The sequence below is a fragment of the Aristolochia californica genome, unplaced genomic scaffold, assembly GCF_029961685.1.
Source record: "Aristolochia californica isolate CCGP_79_NKW_82.1479 unplaced genomic scaffold, dmAriCali1.0.hap1 SCAF_8, whole genome shotgun sequence".
Classification (NCBI taxonomy): Eukaryota; Viridiplantae; Streptophyta; class Magnoliopsida; order Piperales; family Aristolochiaceae; genus Aristolochia; species Aristolochia californica.
Window position 1 is genome coordinate 3,984,375 of NW_027182279.1, and position 19,450 is coordinate 4,003,824.

Consider the following 19,450-nt stretch of genomic DNA (forward strand, 5'->3'; position numbering starts at 1 on the left):
ATTTGGTTTTTGAATCATGGATGGTTGATTATTTATGATCATATCGATTAGGCTCTAATTTTTGTATCGATTGACAATTTTTGCAAAACTTCCCACATTACCAACATTTCTAAGTTCTCAGGTGCCTTCATTTTAAAATCCAAATTGTTGGTAGATTCGCCCTAATATTAGTGTAATCAATTTTCCATTTCTGATTGTCATATTGGAGGCCTATTTATGCTTTGAATAGCAAACCAAGTCACCATTGCAAGTAACCTAACAAAATTTGTACAAGTTGATTGGAAATTATGAACAAATCCCTTAATTGGGTTTACGTGCTTTATACCTAACAATTGTTGGCCATAAATACTAAAGTGTTTTAAGCTAGTGTTGTAATTGAGTCTCTTAAGACTCTAATTTGTAGATGAGATTTGGCTGTGAAAAATTTTAATTCCAGGGCAAAGGATCGATTTTGATTCATAAACATATTCACCACCTTCTAGGTTTATCTTCGCATGACGTTACTGATCGATCATATTTTATACTTAAGGTTTGTCGCACTTTCTATATGATTGATCATGCAACTAAGTCTAAGTGTATCATAGAACATACATGCATTTAAGCATTAGACACCCTAAATTTTTGCTTATGGGTCCTACACGGTTAATGCCCCCATCATGTAGCCACGTGGAAGGGGAGTGGGTCCGAGTGTTGGTCCGAAACAATAATACCGTTTCGCTTTCACAGTTGGGTCAGAGAACCGAATCTCATTTATCAAAATAAATACGTTTCTTAATCTCAACTCAACCCCTTTTTCCTCTTTAATCTCCATCATTCCACAACATTCCTCCAAAATCTAAAAGTCCCTTCGCTGGGCCCACCACACCCACGACGCCCTCCGAAACCGTTTCCGCTACGTGTATCGGCAACCCCGGGGGGGGGGGGGGGGGGGGGGCGAACCCGACACGCCACCGGAACATCCGATCGTCTTTTGTCGCCACGCCCGCCTTAAATGCCGAACCTTTCGCCTTGAATACTCTCTCGGCTCTTGCCGGATGCCCAAACTACCCCTAATGTTTCATCAGAAGTACCCTTGTAATTCGGTAATTTGGTAATTTGGACGGAAAAAAATTGTCATGCAGGAAACATGATCCCCCCCTGCCCACGCCGAGGTACAGAGAGAATCAAAATCATCACGAAACGCAAAAATTAACTGCCGATCGTGCCCTAAACTCATCGCCGATCTTTTCCTAGGGTCACGTGACATAGCCTGGTCCCACCACCAGGGGGTGCGCTTCTCATGTGACTCTCATAATAAGGAATGACAGAGTAGCTGACAAGTCCGTGCGATCTTTCATTTGTTCTTCGAGAACTGTCAAATACAATACTTTATTTGTTCCTTTCCTGCGAAGAAGTAAAAAAATTCTTTTCAAAAGGTACAAAACGGTTCAGGAAAAAGGGCCGGGAGGAACTAATATTATTTCTACGTCCTTGAAGCCGGATAATGCTGAGAATCGCTCTACATGTGACGCGTGGCTGGATCTTGTTACTTGGGATGTATTTGATTCGATGGTGTCCGTTGGATTGACTCATCGGGTTTCCGTTATTGGGTCTGTAACTGTCGGATGGGACTGGACTTTCAGAAGCGAAAACAGATCTTGACCGTTGAAAGGGACAGGGGCCGAAGTGAGGATGTGTCGTATGAGCTGGATGACACGTTGGTGGAATTTGTGGGTGACGTGGTGGCGTTTGGGGGGGGACCAGCGGCGGTGTGTGGCATGACGTAAAAGGAAGGGGCTTTTTGGTGCGGAAATGAGGAGAGAGAGGAGAAAAACAGAGAAGCGTTTTGTGATGCATTTAAGCGCGGTTTTGAAGGACGGAATCTTCGATATTTCCGTCTCTTGCAGTGATTTTGGAGTGATTTGGTCGAACAGTCGGGGGCAGGGAGGTTCGAGATCGCATCTGGAGCTTCCTCTTTTCATGGTGCTTCGGTTTCGAGGTTGTTCTCTTCTTGGTTGAGGAATTTTTAGATGTTCTGTTTCTCAAGATAGTGGAGGATTTTAACGACTTTCAGTGGGTTTTAATCTAAATGTGGATTGGTATTGAATTGCTTGATTGTATAGCTGATGGGTGTGGATGGTTTTTGGTTTCGACTCGGATATCTGACGATTTGAAGCTGTCTGTTTTGGGTTTCGTCTGCTTTTCCTTTTCCTTCGCGGTTGTGAAATTTGATGAGTTTTTGTTTCAGTCTCGTGGAGGTGGAAGACGGTGTGTGTGGTTTTCGTATCGGCGAGTTCAGTGGGATATTTTTCTGCCGCTGAGATGTGTCTTGTTTTTTGTGGATCTTTTTTTTAGGTTCACGGGATTGAGCTTTTTCTTTTCCTTTTCTCTGTTCTTCTTCCCGTGAGCTCCTCGCTTATGGCTCTCTGCTTTTATTTGGCGAAGAACCTGATTCCTCTGAAAGTCCCGACGACGTTAGTTTTTTCTTTTACCTTCTCTTTGGCGACTTTTTCTGCTCTTTTCCAAGCTCGGAGCTTGGGGTCCCGGAAGATCGATATCCTTTGGGAGCTTGCACTGGGCGGAAAACGATACCAGATATGTTACTGGCGATGAAAATGAAGTTTCTTTTCTTTCTTCGGGTACCCAATCCCCTCCAATTTTCTCTTTCCTTTTCGCCTCTTTTATCATCGGCAAAGCCTCCCAAAAAACCTCACATACGATTCTCGCATTTACTCTCCATTTCCTTTCTCTTTATTCCTCTTTCTCGCATTTTCGGTGCTTTCAATCCGTCAAGGTGTAGGTCTAGTATCCTTCAATTTTCTCACAGAGCACTTTACTCTGCTTGAAGCTGTTGGAAACAAAAAATAGGTCTCCTGAGGCGATATTGCCGGTTTTTAGTATTCCGAGGCGCGAGATCTTTTCTCCCTTTACTGTTGCCTGGTGTTTGTTTTTAGCTTTTTCTTCTTTTTCTTGCGGGGGCTCGATGGAACAGTTTTTCCTCTTGTCTGGAGTCCGGACTCGCTTGTTCGGTTCTTCCTCTGTTTGGTGTCTTTCAAGGCCAATAGATCTTCTATGCGCTGTTCCGGAATCCACTGTCCCTGTTTCATCTTCTTGAATGCGTTCAATGTTCTAGTTTGCTTTTTCTGATACATCTGGATTAAACTTCTTTTTTTTTTTTTTTTTTTTTTCTGGTATCCCGTAGTATTTGATCTTTGTTCTAGCCTGATAAACTCGTTTTCCAAATCTGCTTTTCTGTAAAAGCTGTTTTGGTGAATTTCATAGTTGGGTGGTGTTCTTTCGTCATCCTCTTCTGTAACATTTTTCAATGCTTGTCCTCCCGAGGCGCCGGGATTGATTACTTCTCGCCTACTCTTCCCGTTGTCATTCTTATTTTATTTTTTTGGGAGGAGTTCCTTTTCTCTGAACAAATATTTGTTGTTCAACGCCCCCTTCCGCCTCCTCATATTCTAGCAATTTATAGTATATATTTTCCTTGGTTAGGCTCATACTCTTTCAATCTCTTTGAATCGTGATTCTTTTTGCAGCAGGGAAGGTCTTTTGCCTCTACCCTTTTTGTCTGTTGTCAAGGTGAACTGTTGTTTTTTTTTTTTCTTCTGAAATTTCGATTTATATTCGCATTGAATCAGCCATTTATATTCGCGTTGAATCAGCTTCGCCAAGCATTTTCTGTGTCGATTTTGATCGATTTTCTCAGGCGCAGGGATTCTCTTCAACTGCTTTTATTCTCATTGGCATTTTCTTTTCTTTACTGAATCAGGTCAGTAGATCATTTATCTGAATCGAGACCGATCGATTTTCGCCATTGGCGGTATTTCCCATTGATGCGCGTTTTGTCAAAATGGAGAAAGCTCGAGAAATGAGACGTAACGGGACCCGCTTTCCACCTGGCAAGCGACTGCCCAAGGCTTCTGGACACAAGCTCATCTCTGGTGCGCAGTCTGAATTTACTATATTGCCCATGTTCTTCCACACTCAATTCACTGCAGAAACAAACAAATCGGTTGATTTGTCTGCGTCTGTTCAATTTTTCTGCTTTGGGCTGTTTTTTGTGATAAGAGATGAGGATATTGTTCGCCTCGTTGTCATTTATCGGTTAATCGTTTGTTTTTTTCTCGCTTTTATGCAGCATTGGATGGCGGAGATGTGGATTTTTCGGAGAGACCGAAGAGAGAGAAGCTCGGGGCTTCAAGCCATCAGGGCAGAGCGACCTCCAGTAACGAAGATAGCGAGATGGGCGGCGGTTCCGAAGGAGAAGAAGAGCTCCGTCCGCCAGCTTCTAGCCGAAGAGTTAAGCTTAACGGCAAAGTGGGTGACCGTGATTCCTTCCTCCTCAGATTCTCTATCCTTTTTTATGTCTTTTTTCCTTTTCCTTTCCGGGGTCTTATTTATTGGATTTCCCTGGATTTCAGGCATTCGACGAATGCAATGCTGTCGATCCTGCTTCTGTTCCCCGGAAACTCCGTTCAGGTATAGGAAAAAAAGCAAACTATAGTCTCCTGATCTTCTTGTTTTAATGCGTTACTTCGTGTAGGTTATGGCTTTTTCTTTTTTTACGCTAGGGATTTAAAAAAAAAAGGATATGGGTATATTCTTCTTGTTTTTCTGTTATTGGAAAAGGTAGATATTCCAGAATAATTTTTTTCTGGTTATGTGTTTCTGCAGCTATGAGTAAGCGGAGTCGTGAATCCATTTCCCCACCTTTGCCAGATGCAAAGAAGCATCATGCATCCAACGGAGCCGACTGGTCTGTCCTTAATTGTGCCAGAAAATCCAAACAGATTCTTGTGAGTTCATAAAAGTCATTGAACTGAGGTTCTTTCCTCCTTTTCCTGTTCATGTAGTTAGTTTTCAATTTGTGCAGAAGGCAGGAAGCATGGATAAGTCTCCCAAACGAGCTCCCTCATCCTCAATTACCAAGGATGAGGAAGAAGTGGTTGAGGCCTTGTATGCTTTGGCCTGCATATCCACTTGTGATAAGCCGAGTAAAATCAAAGGAGATCGTAAATCAACCATGGCCAAGTCGGCACCACTTCCGGAGATTAGAGCAAGCTCACTTCCTTTACAAGAAGGTTCCTTAAATTTACGTGTATTCTTTTACCGTCAGTTTTTTCACTCTGTCCTTGATCTGAAGTACGACTAATTATTTGTGCAGCTTCAAAAGAGGAAAAAGAGGAAATTGAGAAACTCCCAGACTTATCTGTTGTCACAGTTGCAAGTACTCTTGCCTCTAGCAGAGATGAATCACCTGATAACACAAAGGTTGAATCAGAGAAGGAACCCACTCCCACTCTGCCAGAACCGCCCAATGCCTTGGGGCCTGAAAAACTGAATGTTGAGAGTCAAGGTGCACTGAATGATGTCAAGACGATTTCTCTGTTGCCTAAGAATGAATACAAAGAAAATCCACAATTGAATGAATGTGTCAACTTCTTGAATCCTATGGGTGTTTCATCCAATTCATATTCAGGACGCAGGTTGCTAGCTTTTTTTTTTCAGTCACATCTTTCTGTTTTTAGTTTCTGCAGTTCAACACACCTTAGAGTAAAGTCTTCTGATCAATTGACACTTTTTTTTTTCAGATTACTGAATCCACTACAAGCTGAAGACCCTGCAGTTAATAAAATCAATAATGGGGCATGGGCGGTAAAGCCTTTTGCCAAATTTCTGACTGGCGTTCTTGAGATTTTTTTTCTTTTCAGTTGAATATTGATATTAGTAGTGTTTTAACTTGTGGCCGTTTGGGTTATTATAGGGTGTCACTGCTTCAACAAATCAGTCAGAAGCTCAACCAGTCAAGGAGAACTGTGAAAGTAGTACTCGGTTTACGCATGCAGAAGGTAGGTAGCATTTGACTGGCACCAAATTGAATTATGGAATTTTTTTTCTTCTTTTCAAACTATTTTTCTCATGCGGATTGGCCTGTTTATTGATACCCATGAACAGAAGGACCAGATTTGTGGCCTGGCATGCCTGGGAGGTCGTCTGATAGCCAATGCCTCTCAAATCAGTAATTAATTTCATTGCCTTGTTCATTGCAGCTCATTGAGATTCTGTAACTTGCAACTTGAAATTAGAAGACTATTCTGCTGCTTTATAGGTTATTCAGATCAAAGAATTCAGCATTATGGCCAGATTCTGCAAACTATGCAAGTAGAGCTGTTTCATCTGGAAATGATGTTTTGATGGCAAAGGTCCAAATTTTATCTTTAAAAAAATTTCATTTTCTTTCAGTATTGTTTGTAAACAGTTCACTGACCCCCCACCCCCCAAATCACAGACACACACACACACACACAAAAACATGTGTTTGCATGAAGACAGTCAAGGTTCTTATTTCTGCTGGTAAAATCAGCAAAGTTACAGTTCTTTGACCTGCCAGTTATGTATGCTTGCAGAAAACAAGGTCTTAGACAATTGTTTTTTATTATTTTTCTCGGTGTTTTCATATTTTCTTAAACAATGTTAATTTCACTATGTTGAGTTGAGAAACTACTGGGTTTGCAGCTTCCACCAGTCCTTGTAGATAAAAGACCATCATGGAAACGATGTGCAACTCAGGTGTACATAAGCCGACTCATCCATGGCTATCAAGGGTCAGAGAAAAAGAACAAGTGGGCACTTCCACTTCCAACCAACCCATCAAAGCCAAATGATGGAGCAATGCAAGCTGTTTCTGCATCTATTACTGAGTTGCCCAGCCTGAAAACTGGAACAAACAGCATTGTTTCATTAGGCACAAATGTTTTGGCAGTAGAGAAGAATCCGCAAGAAGCCAGAGTTGGTATGCGTCAAGATAACAGGCTCCTTCAGGATCAGCATGCCTCTGGCACCTCAAGTTGCTATGGACAACATAAGCAAGTAATATTTTTTTGTATGCAACAAGTGATTTAGAGAAACTGTACCTGTCAGCATTTCGTGCTACCGCACCTGACCCCTAGGCAACTTGTACCCGTCATCATGTTGTACAAGCTTGTTGAAGAATACTGCTGGTCTGAAAAACTGCAGTTTGATGTACTGGACTGTTTGGGAACTAGTTTGACCAAGTGATTTGGGTTGTCAGGAGTGGGGATTCATTAGTTTACCGAGGCAATATGGCCTACCGCTTATCAAGTTTACTCTTTACTTGTTTGTCTTTCGTGAATCATTCTCTCAAAACCTGTTTTTGGTTTTATTGACAGAGGTGTGATTTTCTGTCCTTGTTGCCTGGTCGTGGAGCTGGATTGGAACCCTCTGCACGAAGTCAAGTTTCTTACTTGCAGTCACTTGTTCAACATCAACCTCATCATCCAGTTATACCTTTCTCTCTCCCCCATGCGCGTTATTCATCACCTTATCCTGACCAGATAGCTGCAGCCACAGCGCAGCAGGTAATTTGACACCGTGGGTCTTTGTTTATTTCATAGGATGTACATTTGATACTGGAAGTTGCTCTTTTCTCTCATAGCTGGTATCTTAAGTAGTGAGAAATTATCTTACTTTTTTAACAACTTCTCTCTAAGTTCTAGTAGTCATTCAAATGACTGATAGTTGATGGTGAATTATGAGTGCTGTTGCAGCTACCACAATATCTCCCCAGCCATCTCTACTGTCCACATCTTGTTCAGTCAAGCTCAATCAGCAAGCAACAGCAACAGCAACAGCAACAGCAACAACAGCAGCAGAACCAATTGTGGGCAGCTCAATTGGCACAATACAGATCATCAAACATTGCCTCCCCCGATCTCTCAAAATGGCCAAGTGGGAGACAAGAGTCTTCTCCAGTAAATCCTCCAACCACAACATCAGCTGTGGATGCGTCCGGAGGCATAAAATACCAAACAACCAACCAACAGCAGCTCTTTGCAAACCTAGCAATGCCGCCCTCCAGAGGGACAAGGCCGCTGCACACTGGTAGCTACGAGGAGGGTGGTGTTGGGTTCCGGTCAGATGCTCCACCACCCCATTTACAGTTACTCTGCAATGCCCAGCACATGTAAAGCGGATTGATGGATGGACTAACAAGGCGTTTCATTGTTTTATTCTTTTGCAACCATAAGCCACAGTTCATACGGGGATGGAGGTTGGAACCGCTTTGGTCTTTTCATTGGAACCCCAACAGGCCATCCAGAGGGTGCCCTGCTCCATTAGAGAAGACATAGGAGAGTTGATAGCGGTAAATATACTTGTATGCTTGCCCATTTGATGACAAGCAAAACAATGGTGCACTGTCGGCCTTCACCAGTTGTAATTGTATATGAATTATGACAATCAAACGATAAAAGATAGAATACTCGGACGATGATGATGGTGCTGTCTGTTTCGTTTCCTCTTACTTTCTGCAGTTTGATGAGGGCGGAGTGCCGCTCAGGAACAGCGCATGCCTGTGGGCATCATTGCGCCATGATTCATCCCTTATGGCATCAGCTGTGTGAATCGGAGAAAGAAAGGTTCTGATTGAAGTGAGTAGGTGATTAAAAGTTGTAACCTTAGAACTAATTGAAATATCTATGAATCTTTAGATGTAATTAACGTTTTATGTTGAGTTGGTACATGAAAGATCCTGAGTTGCAGGAGAGGAAGAACATATTTTCACCTGAGACGAACAGGAAGAACATATTTTCACCTGAGACGAACATGTATAAATCTTATGATTATTTTCTCATCTGAGATTATTATTACTTATTTTAGTATTGAATTAGAGTGTTTAATTCTTAACATATTTTTCTATTATAATCCGACTATACAGTAACTGTGTTTTTCTTTTAAATCCCTTTTAAGTTTTCTTCATTATTTTAAACCTTTGTCACTGCTCCATGGATGGCCAGAAATAGAATCAAGGCCGTCTATTCATATATTTATCACACAATCTCAAACACCAGAAAGCCACCCTGAGTGTTTATTATAGGTGGAAATCAAAGGCCTTGAATGTCTAGTTGTGAAAGAGTACAATTTCTTAACTAAAAGCTTAAACATTTATGAAAGGCCTTGAATTGCATTAAAGAGAGGGAGATCTTGTTGGGATGTTCCTGTCAGAATAAATGGCACTTGAATGAACTACAAATCAGGTTTCAGTTGCAACCTACAACTCCGTTAAATCAAATCATTTATATGCTGAGAACTACTACAGAAACTCTAGTTTTAATGCTGGCATGTGCACATTAATTACTCATCATGTTTTTAGAGAGAGAAAGTAAAAAGATAGCAATAGCTGCTAGTTCAGAGTTCAGAGAGGCATTTGCCCTTTATAAAATCAACTGCTCGAGTGGCAACCTGACTAAGTGCTGCAGTTACTGCTGGTACATTCTGTAAGAATTCTTCCACAGATTGTTTGCTGTCATCAACTATATTAGTCACAGCTTTTAAGAAAATTGCTGGAACCGACAGGAGATCCGCCACATGTGCTACAGCTGCTCCCTGAAGTGAACAACCAACATAGTAAGAGAGAAAAGGGAAGGAGGTTGGTCTTTGAATCCAGCTTTTTTTTCTGCGGTTTAGAGACAGAAACTCACCTCCATATCTATAACTGTGGCATCATTTGCCATTACAAATGCCTCATCCTCAGGGGACATATCAAATGAATCACCGGTGGATAACTTTCCAATCTGTGGCATCCATGAAGTAAAACATATCTAATATCCTCTATATCTCTCAACATAAATCTTAGGAACCGTATGAGGTGTTACTTCAAAATTAATGTAGAGCACACAAGCAAGCACTCTTAAGAGAAATTGCTTAAGAGTATGAGAGTATATACATGGTGAGCTAACAAGCTTGATGATTACCTTCAGATCAAGCTGCTTCAAAAGGTTTGGTGTAGGAAAGGTCTTCCGAGCTCCAATCCCATATTGATCACGAATCTACTGACAAAGTGGAGGTTACAAATGTGAGTAACACAAGTGAAAAACAGGTTTGGCAATCCGAAAAAAATCATAGACACTCAAATTATGTGTCTTTGCTGCTAGCTTTCGCTCCCAATCATTCAAAATTAAACTAAAAATAATATTTTAAAACATTTAATTTCCAAAAGAAATGGGGACATACAATCTACATATGCCAACTTTGTCAAAACCTTGAGAATGGCATTTCATGCTTCTAATAGTTTTAACACCCGACTGCAGGAATAGGTGAGGCAGAAGGGACCAGGAAGGTAACAAAATGAACAACCAGCTTCCGTAAGCTAAATTTTATGTAATTATATAAACAGAATTCATTTGTAACTATAGTTCCTTTTTCTTTTCAATATTTATAGGAGGGGAAGAGATGAGATCCAGGAAGTTATTTTGAATGAAATGTCACGCGCCCACTGACTTTAAAAGCTGATGGTAAGCTTCAATATAGATAACAAGAATATTACAATCATGAACCCAACCCCCCCTCCCCCCAACCAATGTGATATCAATAAGAACAAAGAGCAAAACTCACAGGCAAAGGGTTTCTTCTATGATGAAAAGCAACATCAGAAATCACAAACACATCCCCAATGCAAGCTCCTTTAACCTGGAAAAAAGAACTTTGTCCTATTTTTACGACTTCAGAGAGAACAATTATGGGAAGTCTACAACTGACAAAATTTATTCAGCATTGAAGCTGGTAAATGATAATGTTACTACGAAGTGAAGACGAGTAGTGTCTTGGATCCGATGTCCAATTAAACATAAAATATAAACATGTCATTTTGTGAAGTTAGTAATGATATCAGACAGGGGAGAAACAATAAACAATCATCTGCAGGTGTAAAGAAGTGTTAAAGCAATAGATGTGACCCACATCCAACTGTTTTAGTAACTCTGCAACATTCTTAGATGGATCCAGAGTTCTCAATGTGATAAGCACAGGGGAGTTGAGCAACAAATACTGTGTAAAATCTAACGTACACCTATTAAATTCATGTTGATTTAGTCCCACATCTTTCAGTTCATGCAGAGTGAATTGAAAGATCTCAATTTAAATTATCTAGAGGATGAGTAACATGATTTTTATTTTTCAAAACAAAATCTAGTGTAACATTAAAATACTTAAAAAAACCATAGCACCTGAAAGAAGTCAACAACAGACGTTTGGGTTCAGCTTGGAAATAATTTTGACCATTTGATCTGCATTGCACTAGTGTAATTAAAGCAAGGTTGATTGCATTCCTCCCAGGCACTTCCAGTCCATGATGCAATTCCTCTAGGGTCATTGCAACACTTCTGTGACAACTGCTTCTGTAATCAGTTGCTTTAATGCTAGGTCATACTGAATTTCTTTTACATTCTACTCTATCCAAGACAGATGCAACATATGTACAATTAATCATTTTTCCTTTTTTTCCAAGTCACCAATCTTTCAGCCACCAAGGTACAGGTACTGTACACATATCTAGTCAGACTCCAATTATCAGTGTATGTATACTGTACACATGTCTAGTGTTTGTGTGTGTGTGTGTGTGTGTGTGTGTGTGAGAGAGAGAGAGAGAGAGAGAGGGTTGAATGAACTAAATGTTGGTAATTGCATGTGGGAACAAATAGATTATAGTAATTGAATGAAACCAGAAAATGAAATAGCCAAGAATTATCTAAGATAGCCACCTTTAAGCCACCTGCAGTGCCTAGATTGATGATAAGGTCTGGTTTTAACACTTGGATGGAAGCATAGGTGACAAGTGCCGCTGGCACTGTACCGACATTATTACTCCCTGGAATAATAATCTTCAATTATCAGGCAAAGTTGGTCATACATGGTAAAGAGTTGAAAAGACATCCATATGTGCTGATAAGGTGGTAAAGAAGAGATATTAAGGGAAGGTGATCTCGAGACCAAACAAAAGAATAAACAAGAGTAATCATTAGGCACCAAAATTCACTCATTAATACTCAAAAAGTTTGTTCATAGCAAGCTGTGCTAGATTATTTTGTTTATTCTGCATGAGAAAACTAGATTGTTAAAATTTCATTCAGTGGATGCAAGTGGAAGCGACTCATCACTTTGAGGAAACAAAGGTACTTCTGGACAAGTACAAGATTGGATCACTGAAAAGGTATAAAGGTAAAAGCTTCTTTTGGGATGTGAGAATGAATTTTTTTTTGGCAATTAACAACCTTAGGAGCTGGCAATATAATCTTGAACTTTGATGACAAATTTCATTACTTGAAACTTTCTGTTCTTGTAAATTGATTGGAAAGTATTTTGAGGAAGGACAACGACAACACCCATTATGCTATGCAACCTAGGTTCATGGTTTAGAATACCAACCTTTTCTTGTAACTTTTTCATATGAGTTTTGTTCTTATGGTTCTTTTTAAGACTGCACTAGTTTACCTTATATAACAACTAATGTTTTCTTTTTTCTGACACTTTTTTCCATCAATTAGATCAGTGAAATATTTATTAAAAACAAAGGGGAAAATAAGCTACTAAGGGGGGTCCAAATTCACAACGAAGAGTTGGAGCATGGTACCCTCCAATTAGAAATGACTCTTCCACATCAAATATCCATTGATCTCTTCAAATATAAAGCTATATTCATATGATATTACCTGCTTGAGATGTAAGGCTTAGAACGACAAATGGTGCAACAACGACGGAAATTGAAAGAAAAACAGTTAGCATCTAAACTACTTTTCAGTTAACCTTTTTTTTTTTTATAGTATTACCTGACAATACTATTTTATTCTTCTTCTTCAGAATTGTGACAGAGATGTAATTGAAGGAACTATGAGAGAGGTTCTAATATAGTAGGGCAGAGGCAGAAGCAACACAATCATGAAAGAATGATTTTACACAGAGTGAAAAATCTATGCTTGCATTAAATACAACCGTTTTTTTTTTTTTTTAACAACAGCATTATATTATGATAGTGTCTAGCGCTATATTTGTAGCATCATTTTTTGTAATAGCACCATATACAATAATGTCTAGAAAGATTTCTCATCATAACTGATATACGACATCTGGTTTCCACTTATCAAGTGAATTTAGTGGATATATTTTCACAAGTAAAATATGGGCAGCATAATCTTAGGATTTAAAATTTTAGGTCTTCTAGGAACCATTTTGAGCAGGAAACAGTAAGGAAGTTCAGATGCACATATTTAATGCAAAACCAAAGAACCCACAGCTGCTGATTGGGTTCTTCATTCTTGTTTGAACTAGTTTAATTGGATCCTGATCAAAATATGAACTCATAAATTTTTTTTTTTTTTTTTTTGAGAGAGAATGGTGTGAATTCATAAATGTAATCACTTTCCTCAGAAATTTTACCTCTATGCGGCATTAATGCAGTTTTTCAATATTTATGTGTTAAGAATAGTCTCACATGGATCCGGATAATAAAGATTGAGTGCTTATTATTTGGGAAGAGGTCTTCTAACTTACGATAGACTTGGACGCAACTTTAACATAGTACCAGAAGGGGTACCAGTATTTGAGCCTCTACCAAAAAATTATCCATATGTGGGACTCACAAAGAGAGCCTACACATGAAGAGGAGTGTTTAGAATAGTCACACACGGATCTGGGATTAGAAAAATCTAGTGCTTGTTATTTGGCAAGAGATATCCTAACTTAGGTTAGTTATTTTGAGATGGACCTGGATCCAACTTTAACAATATATAATCTACCTGTAGAACATTTAAGACACTTAATATAGCCCAAGTTTTGAAACATCTAATGTATAACTCATCCAAATGATAACTACATTGATATGAAAAAATAAGTATTTGTATAGAGAAATTTTAAAAAACACTACCACCAAACTTCCACCAATTGAAGCAAGCAAGGTGCACCTAGACAAGCTATCTCAGAAAGATACATCAGGCATAGTATCAATCAACATCTTTCTTTGACCTACCCCAAAAATATATACATGATAAAAAGAAGAGCACTGATGATACTCGATGACTCATCAACTTATTTCCAAGCACTGCAAAAGACAATTTAGATGGATTTCTTTTTAATCATTGACATTCTGAAAGCATTTATGAGATGAAACACTCAGTCCTTCATAAACTTCCAAGGCTGACAATTTTTTCTATGTTCAACTATTGTCAAAAGAAGATTGCAGCCTGTGGAAAGGAATAAGAAATTTCACTAACTTTTGACTATAACAATTTGCATGTTTTACATTCAGCTATCACTTCCATAGATGTTAGATAGATACTGTTTGTTGCTTCAAAGGAGCAGGGAAAAGAAAAGAAAGCAGATATAGAAATTGCATCAAAATGAAAAACCTAATGCTCCAAACTTTTTGTTGCTTCAAAGGGCAAGAAAAAGCTCTTCCAGGGCCATCTTGTGGGCCTCCTTATTGAAGGCGACTCCAAGATTGTCATTGAGTGATGTGCAAAGTCAATCAATCCTCACTGGCGGCATTGGGACATTTACTTTGAAATATGTAATATAACGTCTCTTTTGAATTGTACTTGGAATCACATCCATAGGTCTGCCAAGGCTAAGTTGGGTGTTTGATTCCAACACCTTGTTTTGGAGGAAGGTCCGCTTAGTTAGGTTTTTATATTTTTATCCCTCTTTTATAAAAGTTTTTACATCCTTTGTAAAAAAAAAAGGGCAAGGAAAAGCAAAGAAAGCAGATACGGAAATTGCATCAAGATGAAAAGGAACTGAACTCCTACAAAAAAATTAATGCTCCAAACTTCTACTTTCTGAATGAGACACAATAAGAAAACCAGAATATAAAACAAAATAAAATATCAAAGAAAAAGTTGGAACTTTCCACAAGGATTTGCAAGCAATCAAGTTTATGTGAGTCAGACAGTACAAGAAGTTTCAAGGTCTCAGAAGATGCAAATTAAACAATAAGAAATTGAAGAGTCCAACTCCAGAAGCAAATAGCAATGAATTCTTCAAACAAAATAATGTGTAAGTCAACAGCCTCATGCAAGAAATTACCTAGAACCATATCTTTTCCTGGCCACATAATATTGATTTGCGGATCTTTATAGATACCATGGTACCTGATCCATGGAACACCTTTAGGAAATCTGGAAAACAATCAAACCTCATGAGACTTGCATCCAAATTATGAAAATGAAAAGTAAATATAACTTGAACAACAACAGAAAATACACAGTCACGTAACAGTATCTAAGTGTCAACTATTGGTGAACTGAGAGTAACTCATAAGCTTTTAAACTCATTGAGGTCGCAATACAGTGAGCCATAGTATAAGTATTACAATAGAAACATTTTTAATTAATGAACATAAATACTCTATATGCAGAGAATTTTTCTCTAATGAAAGCATTTATCAAGTGTAATTGGTTAATCTTCAAAATTTGTACTCTTTGGTCTTCCACAAGATCCAGAGGACCTCATAAATCAAGGCCACATCAGTGTAAGATAGCTTGTTATACAGCCCCACAAATGAACAAATATGTGATATCAACATTAGCATCATATATGTAAAACTAGTCACACTTTAAAGAGATAAAATACAGAAAGAATCTGTACCTCAAAAGACAACAACACCAAATGACTACAATACTCTGGAAAATCCTATCTAAGGTCATGCAACACTTTGGGTATACATATAAACCCTAAAAGATTTTGTAGTCACAGTTTCTTAGAGATTGCCTAGAAGTAACAATACTATATGAAACCCAAAAAGTCAATCAAATGCTGATCCAAGATAAGATTTTGGAACCCATTGTGATCATATTGACTGTTAATTTGCACAGAATACATGACCTGTGTTGGTTGTTCGGTAAAAATGATAATCATCATGTAGAAATTGGTGGTGTCAAACATTCAATTAAGGCCTCTGGCATATTTTTATCTGATCAAGTATCAGATAAAGTCAGATCCATATAGAACATGCAACGAACATGACCTATTCAATATCACAACCTTATCAGTGTAGCTCATACAGTTGTTAAAGGCTTCACTTTGAAGCATGCCACAAGTTACTAAGAATTCTTTGCTCTGGCTAATAAAAACTCTCTAGTTCCATCTATATTAGAATAAAACCAGTAACTCCAAAGATAATTAATCGTAATCAATTTTTGGTCAACCAGTCCTAATAATTAGTCATTTTTGAAATCATTACAATTATAATGACTTGCCAATCAATTTTTGTACTTGAACCGCTTTCTTTTTTATTTCTTTCAGCAAGTCTTGCCATTAGTATCAAAATATGTATTGTCTACACTCCCAATAAAGACCTCACATTTTTTTCTCTAAATTTTCAGAGAGCAAGAGAACCCAACCATCTTGATACAATGTGCAATCAGATCTCAAGGGAGATCCTAAAGGTTGCCACCAAACTGACATAATTATGACATAGTAACAATTCATTCAGTTGTTAAAGGCTTCAGTAGGAGACCAGTTTCCAATATAACACCTATTCTTTGTACTTGCTCTCTTGATGTCTGAAGATTAGCTGTTATTGGCTCCTCTTGCTCTGGCCTAGAACCAATAGCATGATAAGGGATTATCTTCCCTTCAATTTAGGCGATAAGATTTCTTATCTCCCTTCAGTTTAGGAGATAAGGTCTCTGATGATTTTATTTATCTTTTTTGTTGTAAATTGTATATAAATATCACTCTTAATCAATGCAAAGGTGTGGTTCAGTTCAACATCTCACATGGTATCAGAGCTAATCGATTCTTTTGCCTCCTGAATTTTTTTTCTTCAAAATCGCTTCCTCTGCCTCTCCACCAGCAAAATATCTGCCGTCTTTTCCTCTTTCCCTTTTTCCTCTGCTCATGTGACGCCTTTGATCACCACACTGACGATCTCGCCATACCCAAAATCAATAACTCTATCTTCAACGAGAGCGCCAGATTGTTAGCCACACAAACGATCTCGTCATACCCAAAATCAATCGCTTCGCCTTCAATGAGAGCGCCGGAAACTGCAAGTAGACTTACTCACGTCTCCGCTTCGACCTCGTTCGTCCGATTCCTCTCCCGTCGCCGTCACCTCCTTCCCGAGCCTGCTGCCTTCATTCCCTCCGCTCTCGACACTGCCATTGGAAACTGCCATTGGAAGGTTGAAGACAACAAGCGTGTGTAAGTGAGCCACACGTGTGAGAGAAAAAAAAACCACAATCTAAGACTGCTTACTCACTGTTTTTCAGTTCCAACTCACTGCCTATTTTACGTACGTCGACTCAGCCAGGTCACTCACTTTGTCTGGTCATGCGGGCTGGCACCTGTCTTCTAACAACCCTAACAGACCAACCATAGCTACCAACTTACACCAGCTGTCCTCGACCTAGTCCATATCTGGAGTTTTGTCAGATTTGTGGCATCCAAGGGCACTCGGCTAAGCGATGTCCATCATTTCAACTCGTACCAATCCAGCCAACCAACACAAGATTTCCACCAACTCATACTTTGACAACACCATGACAACCACAAGCTCATTATGCTGCTAACGCCACCTCCAACAATCTAGCTTGGTTACTTGATAGTGGATCATCTCACCATATCACAAAAACACTTGAGCAACTTATCTCTTCATACACTCTATACTAGCTCTGATGATGTTATGATTGGCAATGACATTGGTCTCTCCATCACCCACACCAATTCTATATATCTTCCAACCCTTAGTACTACATTTACTTTGAATGATGTCTTTTGTGTACCAACCATGCAAAAGAAATTAATTTCTATCTCTCAATTTTGCACTACAAATAATGCTTCCATTAAATTTTTTCCATCTTCCTGTCATGTGAAGGATCTTCACATGGGAGCAATCCGTTTGACGGGCAGCACTAGAGAGAGTGTATGAGTGGCTGGCTCGTAAATCTATGTCTTCTCTAATTCTTGCCTTCTCTCAAGTCAAAACCACATCATCCAACTGGCATCATTGATTAGGTCATCCCGCTCTTCCCATTTTGACACACGTTGTTTCTAGTTATCATTTAAATTTTCGACTTCTATGCCAAAAGAGTTTTCATGTCATGCATATCTTTGCAATAAAAGTCAAAGGAGGGTTTTTTATCTCTACACAACCACTTGAAATTATTTTTTCTGATTTATGAACTTCTCCTGTTTTCTCACAAATGGTTTCAAATACTATGTCATTTTCGTTGATCACTATATCAAATACATATGGTTTTACCCACTCAGACGAAAATCTAAAGTTCAAGAACTTTTTCATCGTTATAGAGCCATTGTGGAAAATTACTTCAAAAGAAAAATTATTACACTTTATTTAGACAATGGGGGAGAATATATGAGCCTCTCTTCCATATTGCTTATGCTAACGAACTTGCTAATGTCCTTACAAAGTCATTGCCACGTTCACAGTTTCATTTGCTAAAAGACAAGATTGGTCTCTCTAACCGTGACTTATGGGAGCATGATAAAGGATTATGTTATCTTCGTTTTAGGAGATAAGATTTCTTATCTCCCTTCGGTTTAATTCAGCATCTCACATAGCACAGCTCTAATTTTGTGCACATAAGAGTGATTCACTCGCACTCTAAATTTCCATTGTTTCTATTTTCCACAACGTGTATAAACGGGCTCCCCACTCCCCCCAATAACGATCCATGTTGCCTCAAAGATGAAGTTCGTGAATTTTTTTCTTTTCTTTTTCTCTTTTGGAAAACATAAAGCTTGAGATTTGGAGGTCAAAGAGATAAGGATAAACTACATAAAAAACCAAAGTGGAAAGCACTAAGTGTTTGTAGAGAGAGTAACTCACGGAGAATCAGTGTCCTCCGTCAGCTGAAACTGATTAACCACGGGAAGCGCTTCATCCTCCATTGCTGAAAATTTGTCAAAAAGAAAGACTGAGAAACGTGTAGTACATCTGAAAAAACAAAAAAAAAAAAGACAGAAGTGCCGAAGAAAGGCCACCATACCAATAATAAAAACGACATTAGAGGTGGGCGTCTCTTTCTGTGATCGCTCCGTCTTCTCCACAACAGTGATGTTGTCCTCCGGCGCCATCCTCAGATCTAGTCTCAATATTTCAGCACCTTGCTTTATTCTTCTTCCTCTGCCGGCTTCAACAGAGAAGCGAATGGGTCGCTGCAAGCAGAAAACGCGCGAGACGGCATACGTATCGATTCCTTTTGATTTTTTAAAAGTGGAGATGGCGACGGATTCGTTCCATTTATTGGTTCATTTATTTTAACCGTTTCCCCATAAAGAACAAACTGGTGAAGGATTAAAATTCCAGAAAATTATTGAAATTAAAAATATTTAAAAACTATTTTTATGTTGCACATGAAAATTAGAAAATAAAGTGTAAACTTAAAATTTTTGAAAGTTCAAAAATCAAAATAAAAACCAATCAACCGTCATTTATAATGTCATAATAGATGAATATACATCTATTCATTTGAATTTGTACTGCTAGTAATTTTATGCACTCGAACACTTAATCTTGTTCTATCAAAATATTGGAACATTTTACAAAAAAACTATTAAGTATGAGTGCAAAAAAGGGATCGTGACCCTCTTGGAACATAATGCCAACTTGAGATGCCATGAAATCAGTTGAATGAAATGTAATTAT

The 19,450-nt window shown here is 38.7% G+C and overlaps 2 protein-coding genes across 3 annotated transcripts; one reads left to right on the forward strand and one right to left on the reverse strand.

The window, feature by feature from the left end:
- Positions 1-1,890: 1,890 nt before the first annotated feature.
- LOC137939512 (uncharacterized) lies at positions 1,891-8,281 on the forward strand. 2 transcript variants are annotated; one of them, XM_068784798.1, is made up of 14 exons: positions 1,891-1,978; positions 3,758-3,929; positions 4,127-4,305; positions 4,410-4,467; positions 4,663-4,784; positions 4,862-5,069; positions 5,153-5,474; positions 5,580-5,643; positions 5,753-5,837; positions 5,944-6,007; positions 6,098-6,191; positions 6,505-6,858; positions 7,179-7,367; positions 7,557-8,281. In XM_068784798.1, exons 2-14 carry the CDS (start codon positions 3,839-3,841, stop codon positions 7,974-7,976), a joined length of 2,250 nt encoding a protein of 749 aa, XP_068640899.1. In that variant the 5' UTR covers positions 1,891-1,978; positions 3,758-3,838; the 3' UTR covers positions 7,977-8,281. The 2 variants fall into 2 exon arrangements, with proteins under 2 accessions (XP_068640899.1, XP_068640900.1); XM_068784799.1 differs by having other exon boundaries at positions 4,865-5,069.
- A 771-nt stretch (positions 8,282-9,052) lies between these two features.
- LOC137939309 (5'-methylthioadenosine/S-adenosylhomocysteine nucleosidase-like) lies at positions 9,053-18,997 on the reverse strand. The gene is made up of 8 exons (XM_068784587.1): positions 18,792-18,997; positions 18,632-18,695; positions 14,863-14,954; positions 11,547-11,653; positions 10,402-10,476; positions 9,762-9,836; positions 9,489-9,581; positions 9,053-9,393 (listed from the first exon to the last, which is right to left on the reverse strand). Exons 1-8 carry the CDS (start codon positions 18,877-18,879, stop codon positions 9,196-9,198), a joined length of 792 nt encoding a protein of 263 aa, XP_068640688.1. The 5' UTR covers positions 18,880-18,997; the 3' UTR covers positions 9,053-9,195.
- Positions 18,998-19,450: the final 453 nt, after the last annotated feature.

Bases quoted from the DNA above. Each gene is read 5' to 3' on its own strand.
- LOC137939512 (XM_068784798.1), top strand. From the start codon at position 3,839: ATGGAGAAAGCTCGAGAAATGAGACGTAACGGGACCCGCTTTCCACCT. The intron at 3,930-4,126 runs GTGCGCAGTCTG...GCTTTTATGCAG, and splicing joins TGGACACAAGCTCATCTCTG to CATTGGATGGCGGAGATGTG. The intron at 5,475-5,579 runs GTTGCTAGCTTT...TTTTTTTTTCAG, and splicing joins AATTCATATTCAGGACGCAG to ATTACTGAATCCACTACAAG.
- LOC137939309 (XM_068784587.1), bottom strand. From the start codon at position 18,879: ATGGCGCCGGAGGACAACATCACTGTTGTGGAGAAGACGGAGCGATCA. The intron at 18,696-18,791 runs GTATGGTGGCCT...ACAAATTTTCAG, and splicing joins TAATGTCGTTTTTATTATTG to CAATGGAGGATGAAGCGCTT. The intron at 9,837-10,401 runs GTGAGTTTTGCT...CTTTGTCAGTAG, and splicing joins ATAGAAGAAACCCTTTGCCT to ATTCGTGATCAATATGGGAT.